Source organism: Podarcis filfolensis (assembly GCF_964270895.1).
Source record: "Podarcis filfolensis genome assembly, chromosome: 13".
Taxonomy (NCBI): Eukaryota; Metazoa; Chordata; class Lepidosauria; order Squamata; family Lacertidae; genus Podarcis; species Podarcis filfolensis.
This window is the reverse complement of record NC_139615.1, coordinates 22334315-22351819: the sequence shown is the minus strand read 5'-3', so window position 1 is coordinate 22351819 and position 17505 is coordinate 22334315. Positions and strand designations below refer to the sequence as shown.

At 42.9% G+C, this 17505-nt stretch overlaps 3 protein-coding genes across 3 annotated transcripts; all 3 read right to left on the bottom strand.

Moving 5' to 3' along the window:
* Positions 1 to 3780: 3780 nt before the first annotated feature.
* LOC310747392 (olfactory receptor 10AG1-like) lies at positions 3781 to 4740 on the bottom strand (the record flags this gene model as incomplete). The annotated part of the gene is made up of 1 exon (XM_083581755.1): positions 3781 to 4740. One exon carries the CDS (start codon positions 4738 to 4740, stop codon positions 3781 to 3783), a length of 960 nt encoding a protein of 319 aa, XP_083437881.1.
* Positions 4741 to 10145: 5405 nt separating this feature from the next.
* LOC310747391 (olfactory receptor 10AG1-like) lies at positions 10146 to 11105 on the bottom strand (the record flags this gene model as incomplete). The annotated part of the gene is made up of 1 exon (XM_083581754.1): positions 10146 to 11105. One exon carries the CDS (start codon positions 11103 to 11105, stop codon positions 10146 to 10148), a length of 960 nt encoding a protein of 319 aa, XP_083437880.1.
* Positions 11106 to 16087: 4982 nt separating this feature from the next.
* LOC310748361 (olfactory receptor 10A7-like) lies at positions 16088 to 17023 on the bottom strand (the record flags this gene model as incomplete). The annotated part of the gene is made up of 1 exon (XM_083584083.1): positions 16088 to 17023. The coding sequence occupies one exon, from the start codon at positions 17021 to 17023 to the stop codon at positions 16088 to 16090; it is 936 nt and encodes a 311-aa protein (XP_083440209.1).
* Between the last annotated feature and the right edge of the window lie 482 nt (positions 17024 to 17505).

The window sequence follows — 17505 nt, the reverse complement described above, 5'->3', positions numbered from 1 at the left end:
CCCTGATGTGTCAAAAGCCAATATAAAATGGCTTTAGGATTGCCTGAGCCTTACTACTTGGATGCAAACCCTATCCTAAAATATACCAGCAACTTATAGCTGCTACCACTTACTGAATTAATAGAGCAGTAGGATCTTAATATTTTTGACGTTACAGGAAGACCATGTCCAATCTGTCTTTCATTTTTGAGGTGGTAAGAATATAGGAGGTTCAACCTTCCATAAACTCCAGTGTCCACAATTTAATGGCCGGGTGAAACTTCTGGCTTCAGGATGTTTTCTAGTAGCAAGTGCTTGTATTTTAGAAGGAAGAAGAAGAAAGGCACATCTACTCACACCTGTGCCCTTCTTTGCTGACAGCTCAATTTAAATGAAAGAATTATGTCAGGGATGGGATGGAAAGCAACCACTCTCACATGATTAATTACTTCAACTGATCTCAATTCCTCCCATTCCAATGCATTTGGTTTTCTCCCATAAGAATGAACGATTCACAGGACAGTTGCATTTCTCCCTGGCAAAGATGACCTCTAGATTCAGTGACCTGGATCTAGCTCTAGGTCTTCTTAATTTGGGATGACTGATGATGGATTGTGGGAAGAATCCTAAGATGGGGTGACTATAATTCTAACCAGAAAGGGAGTGAGTGATGCTCTTACTGAATGTTTCAGCTGGCAATGCAACACAACCAGCCCTTTAAAAAACTATCCTATTTTTTCTTTATTGAAATCAGGAATGGGAACCCTGTGGCTAGAGATGGGTAAAACTGTCAAATTTTGTTTCTCACAGCTTCATTTTTCCAATCTTAAGTTCAGTTCTTATCTATCTATCTATCTGTATCATCTATCTATCTATCATCTCATGAAAACTCATCAGCATTTTAAGGGGAATTTTCACCAAACATGCACATTTTGCATTTAATTTTGCCTGATATACACTTCTTCAAAGCTATTAGGTGTAATGGAATACAATTTTGTATGCTGGTTTCACTAATATATGGATTATTATGTACACTTTACCCCAGTATATAGATTTTTGTACATATTACTTTGGTAGAGGACCACCTTGCAAAATTTGGAGAAGTGTGAATTTTGAAGGATAACTGTTTTGGCTCATGTATTGTTTGAGAAAGTAAGAATCATGTAGGTTTGCCCATAAATACAAACTAAATTGAATTCTGTCTCCCACCTCCGCCATCCACATCCCTTCCTGTGGCCCTTCAGATTTTGTTGGGCATCACATCAGCCCCAGCCAGCATGGCCAATGGTCATAAATGTTGAGAACTGGTGTCCAGCAAGATATGGAGAGCCACAGGTTCCTCATCCCTAGGTTAGATGCCACAAGACAGGACTTCCCTGATAACACACAGAGTTGGTTCACTCAGTGAAAGTGATTGACAGTAGGTTCGTAAAGAGGCAGCACTTCTTCACTCAAAATTAACTGATCTTGCTGGCAAAGTTTTAACTGATGAAATTGAGTGACAGGCTGAAGTTGCCAGAATGCCTTGAATCCCACCCACAAAACAGTGAAAGTGTCCTAAATTCCCCAACTCCCTAGAAGTAATCACTTCCCCTTACCTCCTCACAATGCAAGGACAATTCGGATCCTGAAGAGCTGAATACATTCAAAAGTGATCATATGTCAATGAGCAACATATATTGTTTCAGGTAATCATTCGTCAGTGCTGTGGCTGCTTCACCTTTCCTGCAAAGCTCTCCTCCGCATTTCAACATGTAACTCCACTAAAATTCAGGTCCACCATCTACTATCCTAGGCTACATTTTCTATTTCCACATCCATTATTCTTACCAACCTGATTTGAGTTATCTTCCCTAGAGGTCTGTTCCCTAACTAACCCTACTGAATTGGTACAGGGAAGGAAGAACATTTACCGCTTTGCAGCTGAGGTGCCACTGTGCTAAGCACTGGGTTAGTTACTCTTGCAATAAGCAGGGCAGGAAGCCTCTACCTGTGTCCTTGCCTAGCAACCACACTTTCCCAAGGTATATATAGAGTTGCCATTCATGTGCAGGATGGAAGAGGAAGGTGGCTGTGGGGAGTCCCATAGGAGCAAATGTGCTAATCATGCTAAACACTGGAAATACAGTTTGTGTTGAGAACATGTAGGGATGTAAAAATCCTAGGTGTTTGGTCCCATGGTCCACAGGCTCCTCTAGCAGAATCACTATTCTGCACCAACTTAGCATGAATCATAGTGTGATCATAGGGCTGGCTCTGTTGTTATGGAGAGTGGATGTCCCACCCAGGCCTCAAACGTGATGTTAAGATATTGGAAATGTGAATATCCCCAGAGGATTCCTGGCAGAATTATTATAAAACAGGGTCACGTGTGCCCTGTACTGGTCCCAGGTATGGTGGAGGTAGGGATCAGGGAGAAATTCATTTGAATGTGCCCAGTTCACACTTCCTGAACCAATACATGAACTGCAGCACTGCTACCTTTTAAAATTTGCACTTCTCTGAATTTTGCAATGCAGTTCTCCAACAGCAACAAAAGATTAAAGGGGAGTGTGTGCATATATAGTGCATATAATATAGTGCATATAATTGTCAGCATTTCACTCCTCCGTTGCTGGATATGTGATGGTTACATCACATGTCTGTGTTTACTTTCCAGGCTTGGAAAGTGTGAGAACGGAAGTCAGTCTTATCTCTTCCGCTCTATTGTACTTGGAGTAGAAAGGAGAGAGTTGCCACGATTGCTTTGTCCTGTATATATTGCTTAATAAATACTTAGAATGCACACACCAAAGCTCCACTTCATTTCTGCTATACTCTGCTGAGTGAGCATGCACATAGTCTTCTGATATGTGTCATTGGTGCGTGCCGGGGCTGAAGATTTATGGACGTCCCAGGCTGCGCTGCATTAGGAAGATGCCCGGAGAGGTTTGTCTCATCCCGGGGGCTGCGTGTACCCCCCAGGCATGTTCTGACATTAATATGCATATATGGTGCATATAATGTACAAAAATGCACATTAGAGGAAATTGCTTGAAATATGTGTGAATTAGACAAAACCTCTTACAAAAATACATTTATCAGAAATAAGCTGAAATATGTGTATGAATTTTCACTGGAATTTCTAAACAAAGAAATTGCCAACTGACGTTGAAATTGAAATTGATTGGAAAAAGAGGAAACTGAGAGAAACTGAAATTGACAGATTTATACATCCACAGTGTGTGTGAGCATTCTCAGCAAGCCCTTATTCTTCGCCTTTGATATTTGACCCCGCAACAGTTTTCTAAACATGTAGTAGGCCAGATAGTTGGGTTCACACACTGATATTGGGAAGGGAGTTTCCCAGTGCCCTCTACCTTTTCCAAAGCCCCGTCCCCAAAGGTGCTATAGCCATATAGGGTAGTTATATCAGCATGTTGTAGGGACGAACCTCCGAACATCCTAGTGGAAATCCAAAATTAGTTTAATCAAAAAATCATTTATTCAGGAGAGCAGAGCAGAAGACAAAAGGAGCCAGGCATGTAGGTAAATAAGAGTTCCCTGAAACTTTAATTATACGTTCTGGTTTTCTTCTTATAAAGAACAACACCCTTTTTGGTTGTAATAATTGTTAGTCCTTCTCAGAGGAGACACAACGAAATTAATGGAAATGACTTGGGTCTACTGATCTCAATCAGTCTACTCGTAGTAGGACTTAGTTGGATACACCAAGGGAGACTTACAGGATTCCCTAAAAGGCAATTTGAGTTTTGGGAGATAGGGATTATTTTAAAGGTTTAAGAAATGGATGACAGTTGATTACCCTGTGCCAACCTCAAAAGCTCTTTTCCTACACAACAGTTTCGTGAGGGCAACCTTCACTTCCCTGTTCCTGAGAGTGTAGATGAGGGGATTGCAAAGGGGGATGATGACCGTGTAGAAAAGAGAGAGGAACTTGTCAACTTTCAGGGAGTCCTCTGTCTGTGGGTGCAAGTACACAAGCATCCCTGAGCCATAGAAGAGACTGACCACAATCAGGTGGGACGAGCAAGTGGAGAAAGCCTTCTGGCGTCCTGTGCCTGATGGCATGCGCAGGATGGTTCTGGTGATGTGGGCATAGGAGGTCACTATGAGGAAAAAGGGGAGCACCACCACAAGGATGTTCTCTGCATACACAGCCAACTCATTGGCATACAGGTCGGCACATGCCAGGCGAAGTATGGGTGGGATGTCGCAGAAGAAGTGGTCAATCTCATTGGGCCCACAAAAAGGCAAGGAGAAGACAAACCCAATTTGCAACAAGTGCACCACGAGGCTGATGGCAAAGGAACTGACCACCATCCCCAAACACACCTTATGGCTCATGATGGTCATGTAATGGAGAGGCTGGCAAATGGCAAGATAGCGGTCGTAGGCCATGGCCACTAGCAGGAGGCATTCTGTGACACCCAGGAAGAGCATAAAGAACATTTGGGCAGCGCAGGCTATCAGTGAGATAGAGAGGTCCCCTAAGATAAGATTGGCCATCATTTTAGGAAGGGTGACTGAAGTGTAGCAGATCTCCAACCCTGAGAGGCTGCGTAAGAAGAAGTACATGGGAGTATGGAGAGCAGGGTCCAGTGTTGTCACCACCACAATAAGGCCATTGCCCAATAATATGACCAGGTAGATGGTCAGGAAGGCAGAAAAAAGGAGGACAGGGTATCCTTGGTATCCCAGCAATATGAATTCCTTCACTGTGCTTTGGTTCTTCCAGCGTCTGGCCTGCTCAGCATCCATCTGTAAAGGCAAGTGAGGCATTTGTGAGTCTCAGGTCCAGTTTCTGGATCTGGATCAGGAGGACAGTGGTGGGTGACAAAGGGTAAAAGTGTCTGTCTCCTCCCACAAGAGACTGGATAGAGATCATCTGTCCTTTGCAGTGACAATTTATTGAGGAAAGGAGAAATAATTCAACAAACAAGGGCAAAACAATCCATTTACCCAAGAGTAAATGGTAAAGTTGACCAGAGGCAGACTTTGGTCGTCTTTCACAACATGGTGCCCTTTGCAAGGCCAAAATCTGGTGCCCCAAAGTGGATCTTCTCAATTATGGATCTTCTCAATTTTGAGCCCTCTTAGTTCTGTGCCCTGTGTGTGTGTGTGTGTGTGTGTGTGTGTGTGGAACTGCCAAAATCACCTTAAATCTGACGCTGTAGGTGTGATTGAACCCAATGGAGCATACTCCTGAGTAGACATGTACGATTGCACTGTGAGTGTGTGGCAGGGGGAATAGAAGAAATACAAAAAAGGAGGAGAGAAGAACAAAAACAGAGAGGAAGAGTGAAACAGAAAAAGAAGATGGATATATGTGATTGAAGAAAGATTAAAAGTAGCTCATGCAATTGTTGCGGATTAGGGTTCAAGGTGATCCAGAGAAGGGTGGTCAGGTGCAAAAGAGGACAGGGCTTCTGCATCTGCATGTTTGACACTTATTTATTAATGATTTCAAATTCTAACTCACCCTTCCTCCCCAAAGAGAGCCCAGGGTAACTCACAACAATAAAAATGTTGTGTAACAGAATTCAAAGCAGCACTATAATCTATGGAGAGCTTCTTAAAATTATTAGTCACAAGCCTGGATAATTTAAAAAAATTTTTTTTTACATGTTTCCTGAATGTAGGTTAAAAGGGGGAATGTCTGATTTCCCTGCGTTCTCCCAATGTCTGGCCAGGTCAGGATCCATCTACAGAAGAACAGGGGCAAGATATGTATGCTGGGATGCTGCCGTATCCTGAAATGAGTTGAAATCTCACTCTGTCCGTCATGCAAACACAGTCCAACACATATGCTTGCCTAGAGTATGCCACTAGCTGAATCTGACATGCCCTAGTGTCCTTCAGAGTCTCTATTAACCCTGATGTGTCAAAAGCCAATATAAAATGGGTTTAGGATTGCCTGAGCCTTACCACTTGGATGCAAACCCTATCATAAAATATACCAACAACTTATAGCTGCTACCACTTACTGAATTAATAGAGCAGTAGGCTCTTAATATTTTTGATGTTACAGGAAGACCATGGCCAAGTAATGAGACCTCACTGTGCCCAATCTGTCTTTCATTTTTGAGGTGGTAAGACTATAGGAGGTTCAACCTTCCATAAACTCCAGTGTCCGCAATTTAATGGCTGGGTGAAACTTCTGGCTTCAGGATGTTTTCTAGTAGCAAGTGCTTGTATTTTAGAAAGAAGAAGAAGAAAGGCACATCTACTCACACCTGTGCCCTTCTTTGCTGACAGCTCAATTTAAATGAAAGAATTATGTCAGGGATGGGATGGAAAGAAACCACTCTCACATGATTAATTACTTCAACTGATCTCAATTCCTCCCATTCCAATGAACTTGGTTTTGTCCCATAAGAATGAACGATTCACAGGACAGTTGCATTTCTCACTGGCAAAGATGACCTCTAGATTCAGTGACCTGGATCTAGCTCTAGGTATTCTTAATTTGGGGTGACTGATGATGGATTGTGGGAAGAATCCTAAGATGGGGTGACTATAATTCTAACAAGAAAGGGGGTGAGTGATGCTCATACTGAATGTTTCAGCTGGCAATGCAACACAACCAGCCCTTTTAAAAACTATCCTATTTTTTCTTTATTGAAATCAGGAATGGAAACCCTGTGACTAGAGATGGGTAAAACTGTCAAATTTTGTTTCTCACAGTTTCATTTCCCCCATCTTAAGTTCAGTTCTTATCTATCTATCATCTATCTATCTCTATCTATCTATCTAGTTATCTATCTATCATCTATCATCTATCATCTATCATCTATCATCTATCATCTATCATCTATCATCTATCATCTATCTATCTATCTATCTATCTATCATCTATCATCTATCTTTCATCTATCTATCTCATGAAAACTCATCAGCATTTTAAGGGGAATTTTCACCAAACATGCACATTTTGTATTCAATTTTGCCTGATATACACTTCTTCAAAGCTATTAGGTGTAATGGAATACAATTTTGTATGCTGGTTTCACTAATATATGGATTATTATGTACACTTTACCCCAGTATATAAATTTTTGTACATATTACTTTGGTAGAGGACCACCTTGCAAAATTTTGAAAAGTGTGAATTTTGAAGGATAACTGTTTTGGCTCATGTATTGTTTGAGAAAGTGAGAATCATGTAGGTTTGCCCATAAATACAAACTGAATTGAATTCTGTCTCCCACCCCCACCACTCACATCCCTTCCTGTGGCCCTTCAGTTTTTGTTGGGCATCACATCAGCCCCAGCCAGCATGGCCAATGGTCATAAATGTTGAGAACTGGTGTCCAGCAAGATATGGAGAGCCACAGGTTCCCCATCCCTAGGTTAATGCCACAAGACAGGACTTCCCTGATAACACACAGAGTTGGTTCACTCAGTGAAAGTGATTGACAGTAGGTTCGTAAAGAGGCAGCACTTCTTCACTCAAAATTAACTGATCTTGCTGGCAAAGTTTTAACTGATGAAATTGAGTGACAGGCTGAAATTGCCAGAATGCCTTGAATCCCACCCACAAAACAGTGAAAGTGTCCTAAATTCCCCAACTCCCTAGAAGTAATCACTTCCCCTTACCTCCTCACAATGCAAGGACAATTCGGATCCTGAAGAGCTGAATACATTCAAAAGTGATCATATGTCAATGAGCAACATATATTGTTTCAGGTAATCATTCGTCAGTGCTGTGGCTGCTTCACCTTTCCTGCAAAGCTCTCCTCCGCATTTCAACATGTAACTCCACTAAAATTCAGGTCCACCATCTACTATCCTAGGCTACATTTTCTATTTCCACATCCATTATTCTTACCAACCTGATTTGAGTTATCTTCCCTAGAGGTCTGTTCCCTAACTAACCCTACTGAATTGGTACAGGGAAGGAAGAACATTTACCGCTTTGCAGCTGAGGTGCCACTGTGCTAAGCACTGGGTTAGTTACTCTTGCAATAAGCAGGGCAGGAAGCCTCTACCTGTGTCCTTGCCTAGCAACCACACTTTCCCAAGGTATATATAGAGTTGCCATTCATGTGCAGGATGGAAGAGGAAGGTGGCTGTGGGGAGTCCCATAGGAGCAAATGTGCTAATCATGCTAAACACTGGAAATACAGTTTGTGTTGAGAACATGTAGGGATGTAAAAATCCTAGGTGTTTGGTCCCATGGTCCACAGGCTCCTCTAGCAGAATCACTATTCTGCACCAACTTAGCATGAATCATAGTGTGATCATAGGGCTGGCTCTGTTGTTATGGAGAGTGGATGTCCCACCCAGGCCTCAAACGTGATGTTAAGATATTGGAAATGTGAATATCCCCAGAGGATTCCTGGCAGAATTATTATAAAACAGGGTCACGTGTGCCCTGTACTGGTCCCAGGTATGGTGGAGGTAGGGATCAGGGAGAAATTCATTTGAATGTGCCCAGTTCACACTTCCTGAACCAATACATGAACTGCAGCACTGCTACCTTTTAAAATTTGCACTTCTCTGAATTTTGCAATGCAGTTCTCCAACAGCAACAAAAGATTAAAGGGGAGTGTGTGCATATATAGTGCATATAATATAGTGCATATAATTGTCAGCATTTCACTCCTCCATTGCTGGATATGTGGTGGTTACATCATATGTCTGTTTTTACATTCCAGGCTTGGAAAGTGTGAGAAAGGAAGTCAGTCTTATCTCTTCCACTCTATTGTACTTTTCTCTTCTCTCTTTCTCTCTCTCTCAGAGAAGAAAGGAGAGAGTCGCCATGATTGCTTTGTCCTGTATATAGTTAAAGGTAAGGGGACCCCTGACCATTAGGTCCAGTCGTGGCCGACTCTGGGGTTGCGGCGCTCATCTCGCTTTATTGGCCGAGGGAGCTGGCGTACAGCTTCCAGGTTATGTGGCCAGCATGACTAAGCCGCTTCTGGTGAACCAGAGCAGCACACGGAAACGCCATTTATCTTCCCGCCGGAGCAGTACCTATTTATCTACATGCACTTTGACGTGCTTTTGAACTGCTAGGTTGGCAGGAGCAGGGACTGAGCAACGGGAGCTCACCCCGTTGCAGGGATTTGAACTGCTGACCTTCTCATTAGCATGTCCTAGGCTCTGTGGTTTAACCCACAGCGCCACCCGCGTCCTGTATATATTGCTTAATAAATACTTAGAATGCACACACCAAAGCTCCACTTTGTTACTGCTATACTCTGCTGAGTAAGCATGCACATAATCTTCTGATATGTGTCACTGGTGCGTGCTGGGGCTGAAGATTTATGGATGTCCCAGGCTGCGCATTAGGAAGATGCCCGGAGAGGTTTGTCTCATCCCGGGGGCTGCGTGTACCCCCCGGGCATGTTCTGACATTAATATGCATATATGGTGCATGTAATGCACAAAAATGCAGATTAGAGGAAATTGCTTGAAATATGTGTGAATTAGACAAAACCTCTTACAAAAATACATATATCAGAAATAAGCTGAAATATGTGTATGAATTTTCACTGGAATTTCTAAACAAAGAAATTGCCAACTGACGCTGAAATTGAAATTGATTGGAAAAAGAAGAAACTGAAATTGACAGATTTATACATCCACAGCATTCTCAGCAAGCCCTTATTCTTCGCCTTTGATATGGGACCCCACAACAGTTTTCTAAACATGTAGTAGGCCAGATAGTTGGGTTCACACACTTATATTGTGAAGGGAATTTCCCAGTGCCCTCTACCTTTTCCAAAGCCCCGTCCCCAGATGTGCTATAGCCATATAGGGCAGTTATATCAGCATGATGTAGGGAGGAACCTCTGAACATCCTAGTGCAAATCCAAAATTAGTTTAATCAAAAAATCATTTATTCAGGAGAGCAGAGCAGAAGACAAAAGGAGCCAGGCATGTAGGTAAATAAGAGTTCCCTGAAACTTCAGTTATACGTTCTGGTTTTCTTCTTATAAAGAACAACACCCTTTTTGGTTGTAATAATTGTTAGTCCTTCTCAGAGGAGACACAATGAAATTAATGGAAATGACTTGGGTCTACTGATCTCAATGAGTCTACTCATAGTAGGACTTAGTTGGATACACCCAGGGAGACTTACAGGATCCTCGAAAAGGCAATTTGAGTTTTGGGAGAGAGGGATTATTTTAAAGGTTTAAGAAATGGATGAAAGTTGATTACCCTGTGCCCACATCAAAACCTCTTTTCCTACACAACAGTTTCGTGAGAGCAACCTTCACCTCCCTGTTCCTAAGAGTGTAGATAAGGGGATTGCAAAGGGGGATGATGACCGTGTAGAAAAGAGAGAGGAACTTGTCAACTTTCAGGGAGTCCTCTGTCTGTGGGTGCAAGTACACAAGCATCCCTGAGCCATAGAAGAGACTGACCACAATCAGGTGGGACGAGCAAGTGGAGAAGGCCTTCTGGCGTCCTGTGCCTGATGGCATGCGCAAGATGGTTCTGGTGATGTGGGCATAGGAGCCCACTATGAGGGAAAAGGGGAGCACCACCATGAGGATGTTCTCTGCATACACAGCCAACTCGTTGGCATACAGGTCGGCACATGCCAGGCGAAATATGGGTGGGATGTCACAGAAGAAGTGGTCAATCTCATTGGGCCCACAAAAAGGCAAGGAGAAGACAAACCCAATTTGCAACAAGTGCACCACGAGGCTGATGGCAAAGGAACTAACCACCATCCCCACCCGCACCTTATGGCTCATGATGGTCATGTAATGGAGAGGCTGGCAAATGGCAAGATAGCGGTCGTATGCCATGGCCACTAGCAGGAGGCATTCTGTGGCACCCAGGAAGAGCATAAAGAACATTTGTGCAGCACAGGCTATCAGTGAGATAGAGAGGTCCCCTAAGATAAGATTGGCCATCATTTTAGGAAGGGTGACTGAAGTGTAGCAGATCTCCAACCCTGAGAGGCTGCGCAAGAAGAAGTACATGGGGGTATGGAGAGCGGGGTCCAGCGTTGTCACCACCACAATAAGGCCATTGCCCAGTAATATGGAAAGGTAGATGGTCAGGAAGGCAGAAAAAAGGAGGACAGGGTGTCCTTGGTATCCCAGCAATATGAATTCCTTCACTGTGCTTTGGTTCTTCCAGCATCTGGCCTGCTCAGCATCCATCTGCAGAGGCAAGTGAGGCATTTGTGAGTCTCAGGTCCAGTTTCTGGATCAGGAGGACAGTGGTGGGTGACAAAGGGTAAAAGTGCCTGTCTCCTCCCACTAAGGATCATCTGTCCATTGCAGTGACAATTTATTGAGGAGAGGAGAAATAATCCAACAACCAAGGGCAAAACAATCCATTTACCCAAGAGTAAATGGTAAAGTCGACCAGAGGCAGACTTTGGTCATCTTTCACAACATGGTGCCCTTTGCAAGGCCAAAATCTGGTGCCCCAAAATGGATCTTCTCAATTATGGATCTTCTCAATTTTGAGCCCTCTTAGTTCTGTGCCCTGTGTGTGTGTGTGTGTGTGGGGTGGTGGTGGTGGTGAAACTGCCAAAATCATCCTAAATCTGACGCTGTAGGTGTGATTGAACCCAATGGAGCTTTTTCCTGAGTAGACATGTACAATTGCACTGTGAGTGTGTGGCAGGGGGAATAGAAGAAATACAAAAAAGGGGGAGAGAAGAACAAAAACCGAGAGGAAGAGTGAAACAGAAAAAGAAGATGGATATATGTGATTGAAGAAAGATTAAAAGTAGCTCATGCAATTGTTGCGGATTAGGGTTCAAGGTGATCCAGAGAAGGGTGGTCAGGTGCAAAAGAGGACAGGGCTTCTGCTCTGCATGTTTGACACTTATTTATTAATGATTTCAAATTCTAACTCACCCTTCCTCCCCAAAGAGAGCCCAGGGTAACTCACAACAATAAAAATGTTGTGTAACAGAATTCAAAGCAGCACTATAATCTATGGTCAGCTTCATAAAATTATTAGTCACAAGCCTGGATTATTTTTAATTTTTTTTTACATGTTTCCTGAATGTAGGTTAAAAGGGGGAATGTCTGACTTCCCCGCGTTCTTTCAAACGTCTTCTGAAAACTACATTGTAGCGTATTCTTAGAAGACGGACTGGTTTGTTTATTTTTAATCATGTTTAGCTGCGTGGACTCCGTAGCCTAAAATTTCCTGCTTTCTTTCCATTAATAGCAAATATTTTTGTATCTCACCTTTCATTCAAAATTCATGCACATGAAATATGTGTTGATGCAATTGTGTGAATTTTAGGCTCCTGACTTAATGGCACAGGCTTCTTGTGAGAATAAAATACAATCAAAATAAAATGAGAATGTCTGCAGAGGGAACTATGTACCTTAAAGCTTGCCTCCCCCAATAAATCTTGAGTTCTATGATCAGTGGAGGAGGCCCTTTGATTACTTCAAAATTTATCCCACCTTAGTTTGTTGGGGGGCGGGCAGCTCCTCCTCATTCTGTTGGGTGCCTTGGCAGAAAGGCAATACATAAATACAGCAAGTAAGTAAATTAATAAAATAAAATAAACGTTGCCAACCAAGTCTTGCCTTGAAAGCACTACTGAGGATGTTTGCATTTTAGTACAACAACAAACCTGTGAGGTAAACCCTACTTTGAGCAATAAGGACTGGTCCAAAGTCACCCAAGAAACTGTATGGATTGAAGGGAATTTCAACCCATGTCTCTTTGCTACCAACTCAACACTGTAGTCCTTATATTACACTGGCTTCATGAATCTGCTTTTCCCTCCTGCATGAACAAGGAAGTACTAGTTCTGTGGTACGAGGATTTCCATTGCTCTGCAAGCTTCTGTCAGGCAGTCTGTGGTGCGCCCACATTAAAAATTCACATTGATTTTTCATTGTATTTTATTCTAATACTGTGTTTATTGGATTACAAAGAAAAGAGATAAAATGAACAACAAAAGTACAATTAAAGAGCACACAAAGCATCTAGCACAAAGCATCACAAATGCTATAAGGGGCAGAAAAAACGATTAAATGGCCCACCAAGACCCTCAGCAATTTTCAAGTGGTGTGTGTGTGTGTGGGGAGTTTGGGAACCACAGAAATAGGACAAGCAAGAACAATGAAAAGTAGCTGAATTTTTTGGTGACAAGAGGCTGAAAGATAGAGGGCAAACAGACAGAGATAATATAGTTAAGTCAGATACCCAAGTGAACATTTCTACAGCTGAATGATGTCCCTTCCCTAATTTATCATTAGGAGAAATTATTATAGAATTATGGTACTCTTAAGCTATCTTAAGTATTACCTTCTTTGCAGCTGCGTTTCTGCTGTCCACAGCTCTTGCTAGGCTGCTGTATTTCCCTTGCCGGGGTCAGAGTAGGGGACTCTTAACACCCTTTAGCTTTAGCAGGGGAAGCAGTGCTCTCCCAAATGCCTATTGCTGATGTGGGGAGTGTCAGAGAGCAGTTGGCTGCTAACTAACTTTGCCACCAAAGGTCGTTGTTAGCCAACCCAAGATCAGCATCAACTGTAGCAGTGGTAGGATTCCAGTGGGAATAATATGCTCATTCCATTGGGTAAACAGCAGAGAAAGAAGTACATTTTAAATCAAGAGCATCAGAAGAGCCCCACTGGATCAGTCCTAAGTCCATCCAGCCCAGTCCAGCAGGATTTGAAGGCAATAATGGTTTCTCCCTCCAGCAACTGGTTCACAGTGACTAGGTAAAGATAAGGTAAAGGACCCCTGGACGATTAAGTCCAGTCAAAGGTGACTATAGGGTTGCGGCGCTTAGCTCACTTTCAGGCTGAGGGAGCCAGTGTTTGTCCGCAGACAGCTTTCTGGGTCATGTGGCCAGCAGGACTAAACCGCTTCTGGTGCAACTGAACACCAAGATGGAAACAAGAGTGCATGGAAACAGCGTTTAGCATCCCACCACAGTGGTACCTATTTATCTACTTGCACTGGCATGCTTTTGAACTGCTAGGTTGGCAGGAGCTGGGACAGAGCAAGGGGAGCTCACCCTGTCGTAGGGATTCAAACCGCCAACCTTCTGATCGGCAAGCCCAGGAGGCTCAGTGGTTTAGACCAGGCATAGGCAAACTCGGCCCTCCAGATGTTTTGAGACTACAATTCCCATTCTCCCTGACCACTGGTCCTGTTAGCTAGGGATAATGGGAGTTGTAGTCCCAAAACATATGGAGGGCCGAGTTCACCTATGCCTGGTTTAGATCACAGCGTTACAGTGTTATATCCATATATTCAATAGCCACTTAAAATATTACCATCCATGAACTGATATAACTGCTTGTTAAAGCCAGCTAAGCTAATAGCCACCTCAAGATCATGTGGTAGGGAGTTCCATAGATACTTTATGCAATGTGTGAAGGAGTGCTTTCTTTTGTCTGCCTTGTACCTGCTGTTTGAGACAATTTCATTCTCAAGCAATTTCATTGCTTTCCCTAACAATCCCTCACAAGCAATTTGCCATTCTTGTCTGTCATGAAACCCTGAATTGATGTTTCAGTCCACCATGCCCTCTTTCTTGGTTAGTCACCACTAGTTCAGACCCCATTGCCGAATACGTAAAGTTGAATGATCTGCCTCAAACGTGCATTATTTTACATTTATTTTGCCATTTCATTGTGCATCTGTTCAGTTTGCAGGGATGGTTTTGGGTAGGGCTATGTACCAGATTTGACTGCAACCCAAACTGAATCAAGCCAATTTGGGGGGTTCTGGACTTTAGCCATGTTAGGTTGAGATGACCATCACTCCTGTTGGCCATGCTTTCTGAGGCTGATGGAAAATGGAGTTCAGCAGCATCAGAGGGCCACAAATTAGGTATCCCTGGTTTCCAGGATCATCAATATCCATATGCTTGGCAACAATCACCCCCCCCCACTAAGAGCAGGGCTCACCCTGAACCATGTCAGGCAGGTGTAGAACTCAGGATACCCTAAAGCCCCTTCTGCTTCCTCCCTAGGGGTGGAGAGAGACCAACAGTATCCTATTCACTTAGAGACCACTGTAGAGTCGGCATGGAGGAGGGCTGTGGAGAAGGAGGCAGATCCATTCTCCAAAGAGCATAGCACAGCTGTTGTTGCCATGGTGGCTGCTGTGGCAGCAGCAGGCAATGCATTCCCTGGAGGCCGGATCTGCTGCCCCTGTAGATCCTGCTGCTTGAGGTAGTCACCTTACCTTGCCTCATGGGTGGGCCGGCCCTGTGTGTGTGTGTTGCATTGTGCAACTGACATATGTGATTGTTCCTAGCTTTCTCTTTTATGTGTGGGTGTTCTCTACGTTTCCAGCAGTCTATATTTTTAGCTTTCCAAAGACCTGTTAACCCTTATGAGCAATAAAGTGACCAATAACCCGCCTCCAACTTTTACAGTTCTGAAGGCAAATTTTTCATTTTTACAATAAAAAATACACTGAACAATAAGGAAGCAGACATTACAAATTCGTATTTTTTAAATCATAGATTTCTTTATTTCAGTTTCCATTTCAGGAGCAGACAGGCAATTACAAATCTCTTTTCAGTTCACCAAGGTCAAGGCTTATTACACACCTGCATTGTTCATTTCTTAAAACCAATATAAAAAAACCAAATGAAAGAAACCCTTTTTAAAATTAAATAAATATTTGTCCACGAATATATATCTAAAATTGTTCTGCTGAAAATTCACAATGCTACCTCATCTAAATCTCATAATCTGTAGTAATTTATTCAAATTTACTTGCTTACAAAAATACGAACTTTCAAAATATGAACCAAAAAAAAAAAAAAAAGGTTTATCAGGATAAATTCACACTAACATGCTGATGAATTTTCACAAGGATTCCTTAATTTTTTGGGGGGCGGGGGGGGGGGAGCAAATTGCTGCAGAAATTTAAGATAGAAAAAATGAGAACCTGAGAGAACTGAAATCAACAGATGTATCAACCCCAGTCTATGAATTTACCATTTGTCTCTCTCTCTCTCTCTCTCTCTCTCAGCTTCTACCCCTCCAACCCAATCTTTTATAAGGGGAAAATAATACTCAATTCCTTTGTAGGGTTGTTGTAGACTAATGCATACGAAATCCTTTCAACAAGTAAGGAAATGCCAAATATTAGTATGGGTGAGATTTTGATGGTGGAATCAGTGGATGCCTGTGCCAACCTATTTCCTTCCTAATAGCTTCCTAATGGCTGCCTTCACTTCCCTGTTCCTCAGGGTGTAAATAAGAGGGTTGCAGAGGGGAATGATGACTGTGTAGAGCAGAGAAAGCAACTTGTCCACTTTCACAGAGTCGGGTGTCTTGGGCCTCAGGTACACGACCGTTGCAGAGCCATAAAAGAGAATGACCACAGTAAGGTGGGATGAGCAAGTGGAGAAGGCCTTCTGGCGTCCTGTGGCTGATGGCAAATGCAGGATGGTTCTGGTGATGTGTATATAGGAGGCCAAAATGAGGAAAAAGGGGATTATAACAAAGAGAAAGTTATTGGTATACACAGTCAACTCGCTGGCATACAGGTCAGCACATGCCAGGCTGAGTATTGGTGGTATGTCGCAGAAGAAGTGGTCAATCTCATTGGGCCCACAAAAAGGCAAGGAGAAGATGAACCCAATTTGCAACATCTGCACAGGGAGGCTGATGGCAAAGGAGCCGACCACCATCCCCACCCGCATCTTCTGGCTCATGATGGTCATGTAGCGGAGAGGCAGGCAGATGGCAAGATAGCGGTCATAGGCCATGGCTGCCAGTAGGAAGCACTCGGTCCCACCCAGAAAAAGCAGGAAAAACATCTGTGAGGCACAGGCTAGTAGAGAGATGGAGAGGTTCCCTGAGATTAGATTGGCCATCATTTTAGGAAGGGTGACTGAGGTGTAGCACATCTCCAGTCCTGAGAGACTGCGCAGGAAGAAGTACATGGGGGTACGTAAGGCAGGGTCCAGTATTGTAACCATCACAATAAGACCGTTGCCCAGTAATATTGCCATGTATATGGCCAGGAAGGCAATAAAGAGAACAGCAGGATACTCTTGGTATCCCAACAAGATGAACTCGTTCACTGTGCTCTGGTTCTCCCAGTGCTTGGCCTGTCCAACATCCATCTGTGGAGAAACAGAGGTACAGGGATGAATCATGGAACTATTGATACTGATTTGGCAGCCACAGGATAAGGTGAATGTTTAATTCCTCCCAATGTTGGTCTCAATAATAAACTAAATGTAATGAAAACTTCCTGCCTCCACCTAATATCATGCAGATCATAATTTATACATCTTTTCTAAATCAGGTTGTTAATATTTCCTTGATTTGGGACTTAAACAGCACTTTCTGCAAATGTGCTTTTTGTCAGCATGTCATTGTATATGATGCATTTTATTACTATTATTTGTGCACTAATTTGAGTTGTGTTTTTTTTAAATAAAGCAATATGAACACACACACACACACACACACACTGTTTATATAGCACTGTGAAGGAAAATTGCCATCCATATAAAGTGTCTGAAGTGCCTCTTAAGGGCCAACAATTGACACAACATTATTTCTCATTGATTAACATGTGCATGTATGATTTTGAGCATGC